The sequence below is a fragment of the Micromesistius poutassou genome (assembly GCF_964030765.1).
Source record: "Micromesistius poutassou genome assembly, chromosome: 8".
Lineage (NCBI taxonomy): Eukaryota > Metazoa > Chordata > Actinopteri > Gadiformes > Gadidae > Micromesistius > Micromesistius poutassou.
This window is the reverse complement of record NC_140278.1, coordinates 7769212-7784020: the sequence shown is the minus strand read 5'-3', so window position 1 is coordinate 7784020 and position 14809 is coordinate 7769212. Positions and strand designations below refer to the sequence as shown.

At 44.9% G+C, this 14809-nt stretch overlaps 2 protein-coding genes across 2 annotated transcripts; one reads left to right on the top strand and one right to left on the bottom strand.

The window, feature by feature from the left end:
• Positions 1-1332: 1332 nt before the first annotated feature.
• psmc4 (proteasome 26S subunit, ATPase 4) lies at positions 1333-8053 on the bottom strand. The gene is made up of 11 exons (XM_084472280.1): positions 8004-8053; positions 6810-6908; positions 5354-5540; positions 4865-5011; positions 4426-4535; positions 4227-4320; positions 3821-3988; positions 3425-3501; positions 2608-2776; positions 1751-1806; positions 1333-1638 (listed from the first exon to the last, which is right to left on the bottom strand). The coding sequence occupies exons 1-11, from the start codon at positions 8034-8036 to the stop codon at positions 1525-1527; spliced, it is 1254 nt and encodes a 417-aa protein (XP_084328406.1). The 5' UTR covers positions 8037-8053; the 3' UTR covers positions 1333-1524.
• A 1695-nt stretch (positions 8054-9748) lies between these two features.
• On the top strand, positions 9749-14377 carry scn1ba (sodium channel, voltage-gated, type I, beta a; the record flags this gene model as incomplete). Its single annotated transcript, XM_084472410.1, has 5 exons — positions 9749-9794; positions 11577-11743; positions 12555-12783; positions 14028-14172; positions 14314-14377. 5 exons carry the CDS (start codon positions 9749-9751, stop codon positions 14375-14377), a joined length of 651 nt encoding a protein of 216 aa, XP_084328536.1.
• Between the last annotated feature and the right edge of the window lie 432 nt (positions 14378-14809).

Below are 14809 nucleotides of genomic sequence, written 5' to 3'. Positions count from 1 at the left end.
ACACACACACACACACACACGCACGCACACACACACACACACACACACACACACACACACACACACACACACACACACATACAACAACACAACACAAACACAAAACATCACATCACGTACGACACAACCCCCAGATACCCAACCCCCTGCAAACTCTCACCTATGCGAACAGCCAGGTATCTACACAGACAGTAGAAAACATAGACAATAGAGTGTGTGCATGTGCGTGCGTGCGTGTGTGTGCGTACGTGCGCGCGCGCGAGCGTGCGTGCGTGTCTTAGTGGTCACATCCCTGATTCACTTTCGGCCAGTGTTTTACCTTACTGCTAAATGTTTTCGGTTCTGTTTGTGTTTTTAGTTCTATCGGTAAGTCGGTTTTACAACGTTAGTTGGTCATTATACTTTGACACACATACATTATACTATGACTGTTGTGTGACAGATCTGCTCCGTATGGGAACGGACAGGTGTGCTTTACCCAGCGTCCCTGCATGACCAAGAGTGACCTGGACGCGTTGTTCTGGGGTTTGTGTCGCACAGTGTGCAGGGGATAAGGACCGGACCTCACCATACTAGACGTTGTATATACACCTCAGTTCTTTTGTCCAGAGATAGCCAGCCTGACACTTTTTCCGTACTTCCTCGACCAGGTCACAGACCACATGCCTGCCACTCAGCCGGGGAACAAGGTGGTATCGCTAAGATAACATCCCCCATAAAATACTCTGAATACATGCACGATGATCATGCAGCCTTTAGTACAAATAAAATACATTATCATGAAATTACATTATTCCGATGAGCTTCGATTAGTTTGTGACAACGTAGACTAAAATTTATAGGATTTTTCCACCATGTGGTCTAAACGGCGAACTGCAGCCTCAGCTGCTGTGACTCCTGGGCCGACGAAGAGAAGTCAAGCCAGTGACGGAACCAGAGGGAATGAGGAAAGAGGAGACAGAGAGACCCGGGCAGACATTCTCCTCTGTTGCTGTTGTAGAAACACACTATCCCACCGGTATCCCAATCTCCTGTCCAGATTGTGAGGTTTCTGACACATGCTCAGTGGAGAACGTTTCAGGACTCTTCAGTATATTTATAAGATGTACAGCCATCAGCTCCATGGAAATCAACTTTATGTAAATCCATAATTAAACCCTTACAATCGTCTAACAGTACAGGTTTGCTGTGGATTTCCTTCCCTTCCGTCAGAATGACATTACTTATCTCAGTCCAACGTGTGTGTGAAAAAGGTTTGAAATGTATGGACTCGTCTCATTTTGGACAGAACAACATGATGAGGTAGACCATATTCATCACAGGAACCCAGGCCTGGTTTTATGGAAAAGCTCTTTATTGAGAACACAAAGATACAGTGGGGTTAAATACAGCCTATACCCCCAGACCCCAAACACACCACCTGTAGAGACAGGCAGAGGAGCTCCAAGAGACATTGTACAGACAGACATGAAAGGGTGGAGGCGGTGCTGATGGAGGTGATGGAGGAGGTGGCAGGGAATCAGACTACTTGTAGAACTCATGCTCCTGTTCATCCTTCTTGATGACGGTCTTGTAGGCCTTCTCAAAGTCCTTGGCCAGGACGATGTACCGGTTTTCACGCACTGCCAGCATGCCAGCCTGCAACACAACAGAACAGCCAATCACATCCAAGGCTTATCAACAGGAGCCAATGGCAGCACCTCTACTATTGAACCAATCAATGGGAGCCAACGGCAGCAGCCCTCCTCACCTCCTGGCAGATGGAGTTGATGTCGGCTCCAGATATCTTGTCGGGTCTCGCCACGTCTGAGCCGGAGTCAAGGAAACAACCCATAATACGAACACTGGAAATACTTGGTGCATGTTGGCTGCAACACAACTGTCAGCCAATTTCAGCCCCACAAGGCTGCGGTTTAGTCAAACAGTCATTAGTCTGGTGGTTATAGTTCTTTATCTTACACAGCTTTGTTGAAAATGTAATTCTGATTGGTCGATTACAACAATCAGTGGAATGTTATTCAGCCAGAAGCTGCTATGAAGAACTGACCGTTGGCATGGACGCCACATCTTACCTTAAAGGGGTAGTTCAGGATTTTGGACATCGGGTCTCATTTCCAAGTGAGCCAGTGTGTTATTTATCATTGGAGACTTTAACACTTAACACTGGCTCACTTGGAAATGAGACCCGATGTCCAAAATCCTGAACTACCCCTTTAACCCTCCGGCTAGAGCCTCATCGCCCATGTCTAAACTAAGGCGCAATTCCTCAACTCACATCAGCTAGCCAGCATTTTGTGAGCCAAACCAATATCGTTGACATTAACAAACTAGCAGTTACCAAGAAAGCAGAAGTGAAGCCATAAAAATCTGCCGTCCTCAAAAATGATGGTTCTACTTTCTACTCTGGCATTGGTATTGTCACATCTGGTCCACTCACCAACGGGATACATGCTTACAAATGCATGTGAATTTTGCAGACATGGTGGCTAATTATGGTCGACGAACCCCCCCAAATTTTTTTTCAGCAAATACATTACTCTTGTAGTCTATAGTAAGTAGTCTTAGTCTATATAAGTTTGGTTTAGTTGTAACGTATGTTAAGGATACAGTCCTCGAGGTCCACCTCTTCTGACAGGTTCATCTTGCTGGTGATGGTGGAGAAGACAAGACGCTTCTGTCGGCGGTCTGGGAGAGGAAACTCAATCTTCCTGTCCAGACGCCCTGGACGCAGTAGGGCTGGGTCCAGAGTATCAGCCCTGTTAGTAGCCATGATCACCTGGGAACATTACAGAGTGTCAGCCCTGTTAGTAACCATGATCACCTGGGATAAAGGATAGACATTCCAAGACTTGTTTTAAGGCTGACCAAAAATATCTGAATAACCTAATAATCCTTTTGGCAATAACCGAGTGGGACGGATGAGTGCCACATTAAAAAAAAAATCCTACGTGATATTGTAGTTTTGCTTTATGGAAAACAGTTGTTATGATGAATCGAGCCAATTTGGGAAAGAAAAGGAAAAAGTTAGGCAAAGTGAATGCAGATATTTACTTGATTTCTGTATTTTTTTTAATGAATGAATTTTTCGTTTGAAAAACATACAATTATCCAATAATTAAAATTACATATTCGGCCCAGCCCTAGGCAAGTTGGATCTAGATACAGATATAATTTAACCATGTTCATGTAAAAAACGGTTTCAGACCATGTCCCTATAGACAGTTAGATGGGATCCCTGTAAACACAGTGAGACCAGGGTCATGTGAACACAGTTGGGAGAGGTCTAGACCAGGTTGCTGTTAACACAGTTAGACCTGGTCCCCGTAGATACAGCAGGACCTACTTCAAAACCAGGGGCCTGTAGACAAAGTAAGACAGGTTTAAACAGGGGCCCTGTAAGTCCAGAGTAGGGAGGAAAACTCACCTTAACGTTGACGTTCTGGTCGAAGCCGTCCATCTGGTTCAGAAGCTCCAGGAGGATTCTCTGCACCTCTCGGTCAGCTGGCAAGGGGGAGGAGGTGGTACAGGTAAGAGTTTGTATACATATGAAAGTATGAACTAATGATAGAATTAGTATGTAGTATAGGAAATACCAATACAAGTAGTAGGAAGTAGAGTAGGTTATACCACCGGTAGTAGTTATGGTAGTATGTAGTACTACAGGTCATACCACCAGTAGTTATGGTAGTAGTAGCAAGTAGTACAGGTCATACCACCAGAAGTAGAAGTAGTAGAAGTAGAAGTAGGTATTACCTGTAGTTCTACAGGTAATACCACCATTAGTAGTAGTAGTAGTATTATGTAGTACTACAGGTCATACCTCCGGTCTGTGCATCAAAGCGCTTGGTGGCAATAGCGTCAATCTCATCGATGAAGATGATGGCGGGGGCATTTTCCTTGGCCAGCCTGAAGACATCTCGCACCATGCGAGGACCCTCCCCCAGGTACTTCTGGACAAACTCTGAGCCCACCACACGGATAAACGCAGCTGGCATGGACAAACACACAAACACACATTAGCTACCATTTGTCAGTTACCTTTAGGGATGTGTTGGTGGGGGTGAGTTATCTGACAGGTGGTGGTGAGTTAGTTATAGTGTGGTGGTATTGGGGTTGAGTTACCTGTTGTGTTTAAGTGAGTGTGAGTTACCGGTAGTGTGTGGTCGGGGTTAATTAGCTGGAGGGTGGTTGGGGGGAGAGATACATGTAGGGTGGTCTTAGGATACCTGTAGTGTGGTGCGCCACTGCCTTGGCCAACATGGTCTTTCCACAGCCTGGAGGTCCGTACATCAGGACTCCCCTAGGTGGGTCGATGCCAATCTGAGGGTTCAGGAGAAGAGTTAGGGAGAACAGCCAGCCTTACACCATGCCTGTATATCTCTCACAGACAGGCAGGCAGGCAGACAGACACACAGACACACACACCTGTTTATAAAGCTCAAAGTGAGTTAAGGGCAGCTCCACTGCCTCTCTGACTTCCTGCTTCTGAATGTCCATGCCTCCAATGTCCGCATACATCACATCAGGCTTCTGGTCTAAGAGGAGAAACCACAGTAGTTTTATGGCACATTTCCATTGTACAGTTTTGTTGTTTTTGCCATGGTACTGTGACCCAACAAGGCGCAGATTCACTAGTACCCCAGCTCAAGTCTGTGGAGGAGTTGGCAGGGGAAGACAACTCTCTCCAATATTGTTAATTTTGAATGCAGTAACAATTTAAAAAGCTCTTGGTCAACGTTACATTACGCCATTTCAAACATGCAGTCATTCTAACAAGTTGCTTTGGAACATGTTTTGGAACATTTCCTGCATAGGGTCATTCCTGAATCCGGAACAGTTAGTAGGGTGGTTAGTGGAGGGTTACCGGCAGTGAGCATCATGATGCTGCTGTCGGCCTCAGGCGGCAAGACGTCCACCAGGGCATTGCTGTGCTTGTGGAGCGCTACTGAGGCATTGGGCTTCAGCAGCTCTCGGTCAATTGTGCTCAGGATGCGGACATAGTAGTTCGACCCTGGGAGGGGTACACAGCAGAACTATTGAGTACATCTCATCTCCAGCTACTGAATAAAAGATTTCACACTTGCCACGTTCAGAATCTTGGCAGTTCATCTCACAGTTTTCTATGGAACCTCTATATATAGACTCTAGCAAGTTTGTGGGAGGACAGGTCTTGGGTACTAGGAGGTGTTAACAAGGGCCTGTGTTGGGTTCTAGGAGGCATTTACAAAGACAAGTGTTGGGTTCTAGGAAATGTTTACGAGGATGCGTGTGTGGTTCTAGCAGGTATTTAAAAGGAGACGTGTTGGGGTCTAGCAGGTGGTTGCTAGCTTGTATTTGACAAGTGATGATGTACCGGTGGTGGAGCCCACAATGGCGGTGTTCTGGTCTACGGCCTCCAAGAACTGTCCAATGACGAGTGGGATGCTCTGGATCCTCTTCACCTCCTCCTGGGCGTGGAGGAACTCCTTCTTTAGGTTCTTCTGCTCATCCTTGATATATTCCTCCTGCACCTCCAGGAACTCCAGCTCCTGCTGTAGCTTCTGTAGAGGGAGAGCAGGGGCATGGTCACAACATCAGACAGTGTCTCAATTGGTTGCTCAATATCAAACGAAGAAGTTAACTGAAAATAAGGATTGTTTGTAGGGGTGCACGATAATTATTGGGCTGATAACAGAAATTATTACGTCATTCTGATAAGTCTGATATCATGATGAATAGCCCCGATAACATAGCCTTTATAATTTCAGTGCCCCGCTCCCACTAACGCTAAATTAAAGGTCTTATCGTAACCCTAAAAGTACACATCATACAATCAATTACAATACATGAGTTCACAGCTGCACGCGTATATAGAAAATGTTTATTTTTATTATGTTACACCTTTCCTGCTGTCGGCTCCCAGACCGTAGTCGAGAGCACAGGGGAGACGTCGATGTTCTCTCGGGGGTAACACCCTTACCTTTGACCGGCAGTGGGTCTGCTTATAGGTCGGAATGAAGTGGCTGCCGATTATTGAAAGGCTGTATTTTCTATTTTTTTTTGTACTTTATTCTCACTAACTTTACAGTACACGTTGGCACAGAGACAACCAGACTCGTTCACTACTTCACTAAACTGACACACTACATTTGTCCCAGTGTTTGTTAGATGTGAAATGAAGCAAAAAAAGACGCTCTTCCTCCGGTAACGCAGTCGTTTGCGACGCCTTTCTTATTCGTTGTTTCTTCTATTTGTCTGTGACTCCAATGCTCCAATCTTTCATCGATCGATACGGATGTTGTGGATGCAACAGAATATATGATGCATCGCTGCAGCAACATTTAAGATGATCGTGATGAGTTCTCCCTATTCTGCCTCCGTTGCTGCGGTCAGACCAAAACACACCTGAGTGACAGGGGCCGTTGTGGACCCTACGTCATATCCAGCCCCTTGCAAGCCCGCCCCCCTAAACCCCCCGTTGATTCTACTGATGTCTGAGCAACAATGTCATGATCATATATATGTATATGTGTGTGTGTTATCGGTTATTGATATTGGTATTGGCCTTTAGGAGCTGAAAGTTATCGGTATCGGTTAAAAAAAAAAAGTTATTGTGCATCCCTAATTGTTTGTACATGAAAACAAATGGTTTGTTTGCAACATGCAAAGAATGGTAAGCATGTGTTTTGTGGAAATCCGGATTCACTATTATCAGACCTGACCGATGTCTTTAAAATGTAGGAGTTAAAATGTAGGAGTTAACATACATACAGACTGTGTTTAATTGGTTAAAACAGATACTCAATACTAACTAAAGTCCCCCATCCCACCTTGTATCTGCTGTATAGGTCTTCCAGGTCCTCCGGCTCCGGTGCCAGGAAGGAGAGGGCGGTGTGGGGTCTGGAGCTCTGCATCACAGGTAACTCCTCCTGCAACAACACAACATTAACATTATCACCAACACAACTACAACATTATCACTTCATTACTTACCAACACCACAGTATCAACATCATCATTAAATAGGAACATTTTTTATCAACACCTATCATATCCTCACCAACATTATTACTAACACTTATCAGTGAAACATGACTACAGCATCATCACTAACAACAAAAACACTATAGCATCATCACTAAAATGTTATGACTACAGCATCATCGATAACACTAAAACATCATTACTACAACATCACTCATACAAAAAGTTTATTACTACAGCATCATCCCGAACAACATTAATATATGACCACAATAACATCATCACTTACACCAAAACACACATTTTTGAGTAAAAACACTACAGCATTATCATAAACTCACGATACCACAACAAGGTTCTCACAAACGACATAATCAGCTCTAATTTGTATCTGTTGATTTCATTGTTCAAATCACTTGAACGAATCTGTCCCATCTATGGACATAAACATTTTAGTTGTCTTCCATTCCTAAAATATGTACTTCTAGTGTTTGTATATATATATATATATATATATATATATATATATATATATATATATATAGACATCGCACTGCACAATCGTAGGTTTTAAAAACGTATAAATTAAGCCGATCATCATCATTGTCTTTACTAAAAAACACAATTTCCTAGCTAGCTAACACCATGCTAGGAAACGTTAGCCATGAAACTCGTCCGAGTCATCTCGTCAAATTATCTATTTAAACACTTTAAGGTGAAACAATGAAGACGAAACACAAGTGATCAGGTTGAGCTTAATTGCAAGATCAAGTGTAAATTACTTGCATCTGTAAACACACTAAATTCGAGCTAGCATATTTTAGCAGCTAACTGCTATCTAACTGGCGTGACATAGCAGTTGTGTCGAGATTGAATGACTGTTTTAGTTCAGATGTGTGTCGTTTTAATCTCACATTTATGAAATGACAAGGTCATGCGACACACAATAAAGCACTGTTTTCCCACACTAGCCGAAATATAATGAAACTGTAGGGTTTCTTTGGAGAAATATGTGATAAATTAAATTGAGTTTGTCATACCGGGTTCTTCTCTACGGTCACTGCGTCCTCCATGTTGAATCCGTCTGCTCTGCCGACGTCACTCTGACGCTCAAAGGAGTCTGGGTAATGAAGTTCAATTCAATTTAAAATATATCTAACCCTATTAATATATAATATACTTTTGTGTTTGATTGAAGACAAATGCAACACTGTTTATCCTATTGGAAAAGTTGTATGAAACCCCTTTTGTTTCTTGGGAGAGCTGTCGGGTCGCGGGTTGCGATAACATTTCATGGTGTGTTCCAGATGCCTCGGACACCAGCCTCCGAGGTCCAAGTAAATCTCCCATCTCTTTCTTGCGGCGTTTCTCGGAGGCACGCCCCCTTTTGGCCCCCTCGGAATTCTGAGAGTAGACCGAGCTCGGTGATGACGCGCTCCACAAAAATGTTTGCGCCCGTGAAGAGATGTATTTTCTTTGTATTTGTACCACGTTGATCATTTTAATGTCGATTTTAAATGCTCTTACACACTTGATGACATTACTACTTTATTCCGGTCACCAATGTATGCATTGCACGGTCTTGCTGTGCGTGCATTAGCCTACAATGTAAAGTTGTGTTGTCCGTTTTCGAGCTGGTTTGCTAAAGAGGCCAATGTAGTTAACAATAACAATGACTAGCCAATGACATGACACGATCACAAAGACGAACGGGAACGCTATGCTACGAGACAGGACGTCACAAGTGAAACTCGGAAGGCTGGTGTCCGAGGCATCTGGAACACACTCAGCCTCCGCCCTCGCCATCACCTCTGCTCATCACCCCCACCCCTCCAGCGGCAGCGCAAGTCAACCTGTAGCGGATTGTAATCTTTTTTTTTTTATGTTCGCTGGCCGGACATGCAGCGGCTCTTTGTGTTGTGGTTGTTAAGTGCACATACAGTCCGTTGCGAATAGTTTTATGCGCTAATAGCCTTCAATAGCGGCTTGCTGAACGCGTCTCTGCCGTCACTGTAAACATCCACTAGCTTTCCCGGTGTGAAGGCAGGAACGACCGGGTCCCGCGGCTCCAAGAACGCAGTGAGACATCAAGGAGACCGCCAAGAAAAGACAGGTATAACGGACTGCTTCTAATTAATTGGACATGTTTAATATGAAATGCAGGCCTACACATAGAAGTTATTGATAGTTTCAATGTGGGCCTATTTTTTTAAACTATTTATATAAGATCGAACACGTTCAGCCGACACGCCGCGGAAAACAAGTACACATTTTGGATAATTAACGGCAATCACAAATGTAGGCCTATCCTTTAGACAAAACAAGTTCGACTTCTCTGCCATACCCTCATTTATTTTATATACGTTCATCTATCCTGGCTGCTTAGGCTCTTAATTCATTGTCTCTCACCGTATTTTAACCTGCGAGACAGAAAAGAAAAGAATAATTTCATATTCTATCCATATTCAGAAAATAATACTTTCATATTCTCTCGTGTTGTCCGATGAGGAAGTAGACATATCCTATTTCTTAGCTAATATATAATATATAGTTAGTATGGTGAGGTGGCCGTGAATCAGACAGAGCGGACGTCCCTCCCTAGCTCCTGCCTCATTCGAGCGACTCCTGGAGGATGACTCCACCCTTTTCCTCAAAGCCTCTAGGATTCAGCCCACCCCCCCCCCCCCCCCCCCCCCCCCCCCCCCACACACACACACACACACATTTAAGACTGTAGAAGATGGCTGGCCTGTGCGTGTGCATTCATGTGTGTGTTTGTTCCAGGATGTGGGTGCTGGGGCTCTTGCTCCCTGTCCTCCTCCTGATGCAAGGTGAGTCGATGGGCGTGGCCTGTTGCTTGCAGGAGCCGTGATCTACATGTGTTTTAGGACAAATGCTAACAGCTACATGCTGTGTATGTGTATTTATATGTGTGTGTGTGTGTGTGTACAATGAGTGGACACACACTATGCACAAAGCGGCAGCCCTGTAATGGAAACCCCCCCATCCCTCTTGCCCCTCCTCTCCCCTTTTGACTCTCTCCCCGGCCACCACTCTCCTCCCTTCCATCCACGACAACTCTTAACCACATAACCCACCATCCAACCCCTACCTGCTGGGTCAGTAAACCATCTATTCCAGAGGAAGAAGGTCCACCTACGAGTTGCACCAAATTTGATCTGAGCCGTCCTGACAGTCGAGATAGTTTTACAGAAATTGCAATTGCGATGGCTGTTGTCAAAACCCATGCCACACTTGCTCGGGCTAGGATGTGCAGCCAATAGGAAAGACCACTCTGCAAAACCATCTTAAGCTGGAAGTAGAAGATTTATTGTATTTTACAGAAAATGTAATATTTGGGGGTTTGCTTACTCTGGAGTGACCTGTATACTCACTGTCCAACCCCTACCTGCTCCTTAATGACCTGTCTCTATACTCACTGTCCAACCCCTACCTGCTCCTTAATGACCTGTCTCTATACTCACCGTCTAACCCTGTATACCCGCTCCTTAATGACCAGTCTCTGTACTCACTGCCTGACCCCTACCTGCTCCTTAATGACCTGTCTCTGTATTCACTGCCTAACCCCTACCTGCTCCTTAATGACCTGTCTCTGTACTCACTGCCTAACCCCCACCAGCTACTTAATAATCTGTTGCTATATTATGTTAAAGTAACCGCTATTAAAAGTCGAATGTTTCCTTCTTTTGCTGTGAACTTAACATTCTCCTCTCCTTCTAATCTCCTCCTCTTTTCTATCAAGCTCATCCGCCTCCCCCCTCCTCCCTCCCTCCCTCCCCTGCCACTAGCCTCCCTCTCTCTTTCTCTCTGTGTGTGCCACATCTCCCTCACCACCCAGAGGGGAACTCTGATGAAAAGCGACTTTGTTTCCTCCCCCCCTTTCCGATCCATTATTTCACAACTCAAAAAAAACAAATTCATCCCAGAGGTCAAAGTTGAAAGATGAATGGTTGAGGTCGATGCTGAGGAGGAGCTGCAGGTTTGTTGAGTCGGCCGATGATGAAGATCATGATGATGATGTCATATAGACCTATGTTTCTATGTATGAAGGACCGACCACCAGAAAGTCTTTATTTCCCCTCAGTCCCCTCAAAGAAACCAAACATCTTTTGGAACGACGAGTGGAATAAACAGAAGTTAATGATTAAATAAATACAAATTTTTTTAAAAGCATGCGATTAGCAACTATAATGGGGAAAAACTAAACTTAGGCCCTGTCCCAATTCTCCCCCTTCCCCTAGATTTGAGCCCTAACCCTAGAATTTGCGTGTTCCCGCAAAGTGGTAGGGTGTCCCAATACTTAAGGCAAGTATTGCAAGGGGCAAGGGGGAGTGCTGTTTTTCCCTTAAAATCAACCCTTGAACGCTAGCCAGCTCGGTAGCTGACTTGCAGCTAAGGGTACTCAAAGCAAGTGTTCTTGTTAAGGGGAGAGAAATGGGACTGGGCCATAGAGCATACATGAGGACAGTTTCCATAGCCGCTGCTAAACCAAACTCCTCCCAAGATGAGCTGATGTTTGGGTCGCTGGAGTGGAGGTGAGATGTGGAAGGGAAGAGGAGGTTCTGCTTCTGATGCTCTCCTCCCTGTGCCAGGACAGCGGTCCTGGGGGGCATGTGTGGAGGTGGACTCGGACACAGAGGCTGTGGCCAATGAGAACTTCAAGCTGGGCTGCATCTGCTGCAAGAGGAGGGCGGAGGTCCCTGCCACGGCCTCTGTTGATTGGTACTACATGGCAGTCCCTAACACCAGCTTCGTCCAGGTACACACACCTCACCTAGACCCAGGTACACACCTCACCTAGACCCAGGTACACACCTCACCTAGACCCAGGTACACACCTAAACCCTGACCCAGGTACACACCTAAACCCTGACCCAGGTACACACCTCACATTGACCCAGGTACACACCTCACCTAGACCCAGGTACACACCTAGACCCTCACCCAGGTGCACACCTCAGCTGTTAGCGCCCATGTACACTATCTACATCCCATATATCCAGTATATTCAGTTATCTACATTCTCTTATATTGTATATTAAACTATCTAGTGATACTCGAACAATATATATATATATATATACTGTATATATATTCGATGAACTAAACTTTTCATAGAGTTATGTGAATATATATATATATATATATGAACTAGGCGATCATGCCTAGCATATCTGCTGTAGCCTCTGTACTCTCCATGCCACCACAGCAAGTTGATATCTTTCCGGCCTCCTTCCACACCCCACTCTAACGTAATCAACTGTAGAGGCAGGAAGCTCTGAGCCAGCAGAGTGGTTCAAAAAGCATCACATGCATTATAGAGGAGCCCCAAACAACCCTTGATCTGAGACGACAATCAGGAAATAAGATACACCTCTTACAATAATGATACAGGAATAGCAATGGATACATGTTTACAATGCACAGAGAAAACTTGCATTTCTCCCCTCAAGCTTGTTTGTTATGTTTCCTAGGTTGTTACTGACCTAGGGTCTCCCTACCTACCCTAGATTGGTAGGAGATAGGTGTGTAGGTTTTTTTTTCTACTAAAAGCCTCTTGTCATGGCTAGATCTACAGCTACAAGAACATCATCATGGACCCGCAATTTGAAAACCGCTTGGAGTGGGACGGCAGCATGACAGGCACAGACCTGCAGGACGGCTCCATCACCCTCCTCAATGTGACCACCAACGACACGGGGCTCTACCGCTGCGAAATCACCCGCAACCTCAGGATCCACGAGTACATCATCCCCACCTACAGCCAGAAGAACTTCACCCTCACGGTGGTGGTCAAACGTAAGATCTTGAAGCCTGTTTGTTTTTCCTTGATCTCCTCGAGTTGCTGAAGCTGCTTGCCAAGCAGTTTAATCGGCCTCTGAATTGTCTTGGGGTCTGATGCTTCTGTGTATCCTCACAGGAAGTGTTTTAGCGATCGTTCGACTAATGCATCAGACAATTACACATTACTGTGCCATATGGCCACAGAGCACGTGAAGGACTCTGAAGGTTGTGATTGGTCGGATAATCAACATTGCTCCTTTATCGTGCTCTTAATCGTGCTCTGACTCGAGTGCTTGAGCGTTTTTTTTAAACAAGCCCAGGCCTCCTCAGTACAAAGAAAAAAACACTTAAAAAACAAGAAAGGTTATAATGTGTATTACAAGATGGATTCTACAGTAATGGTCCCGTTTTTTTTTTTTCCAAAGGTGACATATTATACCACCAGGTGTGAGTGTGATTAGGCATTACAAGCCGTTTTGAAAATAGGCCTCTTCTGACATCACAGGTGGGCGTGTCCACCTAGATGTGTGCTGGATAGATCAGTCTACCAGCCTACCCGGTGGACTGTAGCAAACGTTGCTAATCTATCGGTCATACATCGAGGTGGACACACCCACTTGTGATGTCAGAAGAGGCAGATTTTCAAAACGGCTTGTAATGGCTAATGGTGTGTTCCAGATGCCTCGGACACCAGCCTTCCGAGTTTCAAGTGGGGAAATCTCCCAGCTTTCTTGAGGCATTTCTCAGAGGCACGCCCCCTTTTGGTCGTGCCCCTTCGGAATTCTGAGAATAGACTGAGCTCAGTGATAACGCTCTCAACAAAAATGGCTGCGCCCGTGAAGAGATTTATTTTCTTTGTATTTGTACCACGTTGGTCATTTTAATGTTGATTTTAAATGCTCTTACACACTTGATTTAATTTCTTCTTTATTCCGGTCACCAATTTTTGCATTGCACGGTTGCAGTGCGTGCAATACAATGTAAAGTTGTGTTGTCCGTTTTTGAGCTGGTTTGCTAAAGAGGCTAATGTAGTTAACAATAACAATGACTAGCCAATGACATGACATGATCACAAAGACAAACGGGAATGCTATGAGCGCTACAAGACAGGAAATGACATCACACTCGGAAGGCTGGTGTCCGAGGCATCTAGAACACACCATAATCACACACACTCCTGGTGGTATAATACGTCACCTTTAAGGAGTTGCCGTCCCCAGATAGAATAATATCAATTTCTCTCTTTGCCCCCCCCCAAGCGACTAGGCCTGTGGCCTCCATTATATCGGAGGTGATGATGTACGTCTCCATCATCGGTCTACAGCTGTGGCTCCTGGTGGAGATGATCTACTGCTATGGGAAGATCTCCGCAGCCTCCATTGGGGAGGCGCAGAGGGAGAGCATGTCAGTACACACACAGACACACACCCCTCTCTTCTTCTCACCTCTCTTCTGCTTCTGATTTCATGTTTTAATCGGCATCTCACCTTTTTCATTTTTCTCTTTCCACTCTGTGGTCTCCCTATCTCCATCTCTATCAATCAGGGCCGAGTATATCGCTACTTCTCCAACCGAAAAGAACTCTGAAGACCTCCTCGTGGACGAATAGATCTAGTAGGTCTCCCTCTCGTAGATAATTGATTGTATTGAATTTTTTAAAAGTTAAATATTTTGTTTCCAAATGAATGGTGTGTGTGTGTGCGTGCGTGCATGCGTGCGTGTAGCAGAGTCAGGTGGATTAGCCGTTACAATCTGTTTTGGAAATCTACCTCTTCTGCCATCACAAGTGGGCGTGTCCACATAGATGTATTGGCGCATTCTATTGGCAATCCAGGCCGGTCATTCCTTCCCGGATTTATATGACCGAATGACACATCTGATCTGAAAGCGTTTCATTGCAACAGTCCAGAAAACATGGCGGTGCGCCGTAAGGTTGTTTTTGTTTGCATGGTTGCTGCGCAACGGAGTCTAGCCATAGACTTTGCTGGTTCAAACGACTTTAGGCTACAACGGGCTTGCACAGACTTTTTCCTAACACAAA

Coding starts and splice junctions, on each gene's coding strand:
- psmc4 (XM_084472280.1), bottom strand. CDS start 8,036: ATGGAGGACGCAGTGACCGTAGAGAAGAACCCG. Junction 6,909..8,003: donor TGACCGTAGAGAAGAACCCG/GTATGACAAACT, acceptor GTGTTGTTGCAG/GAGGAGTTACCTGTGATGCA. Junction 4,321..4,425: donor ACTTTGAGCTTTATAAACAG/GTGTGTGTGTCT, acceptor CTGAACCCTCAG/ATTGGCATCGACCCACCTAG.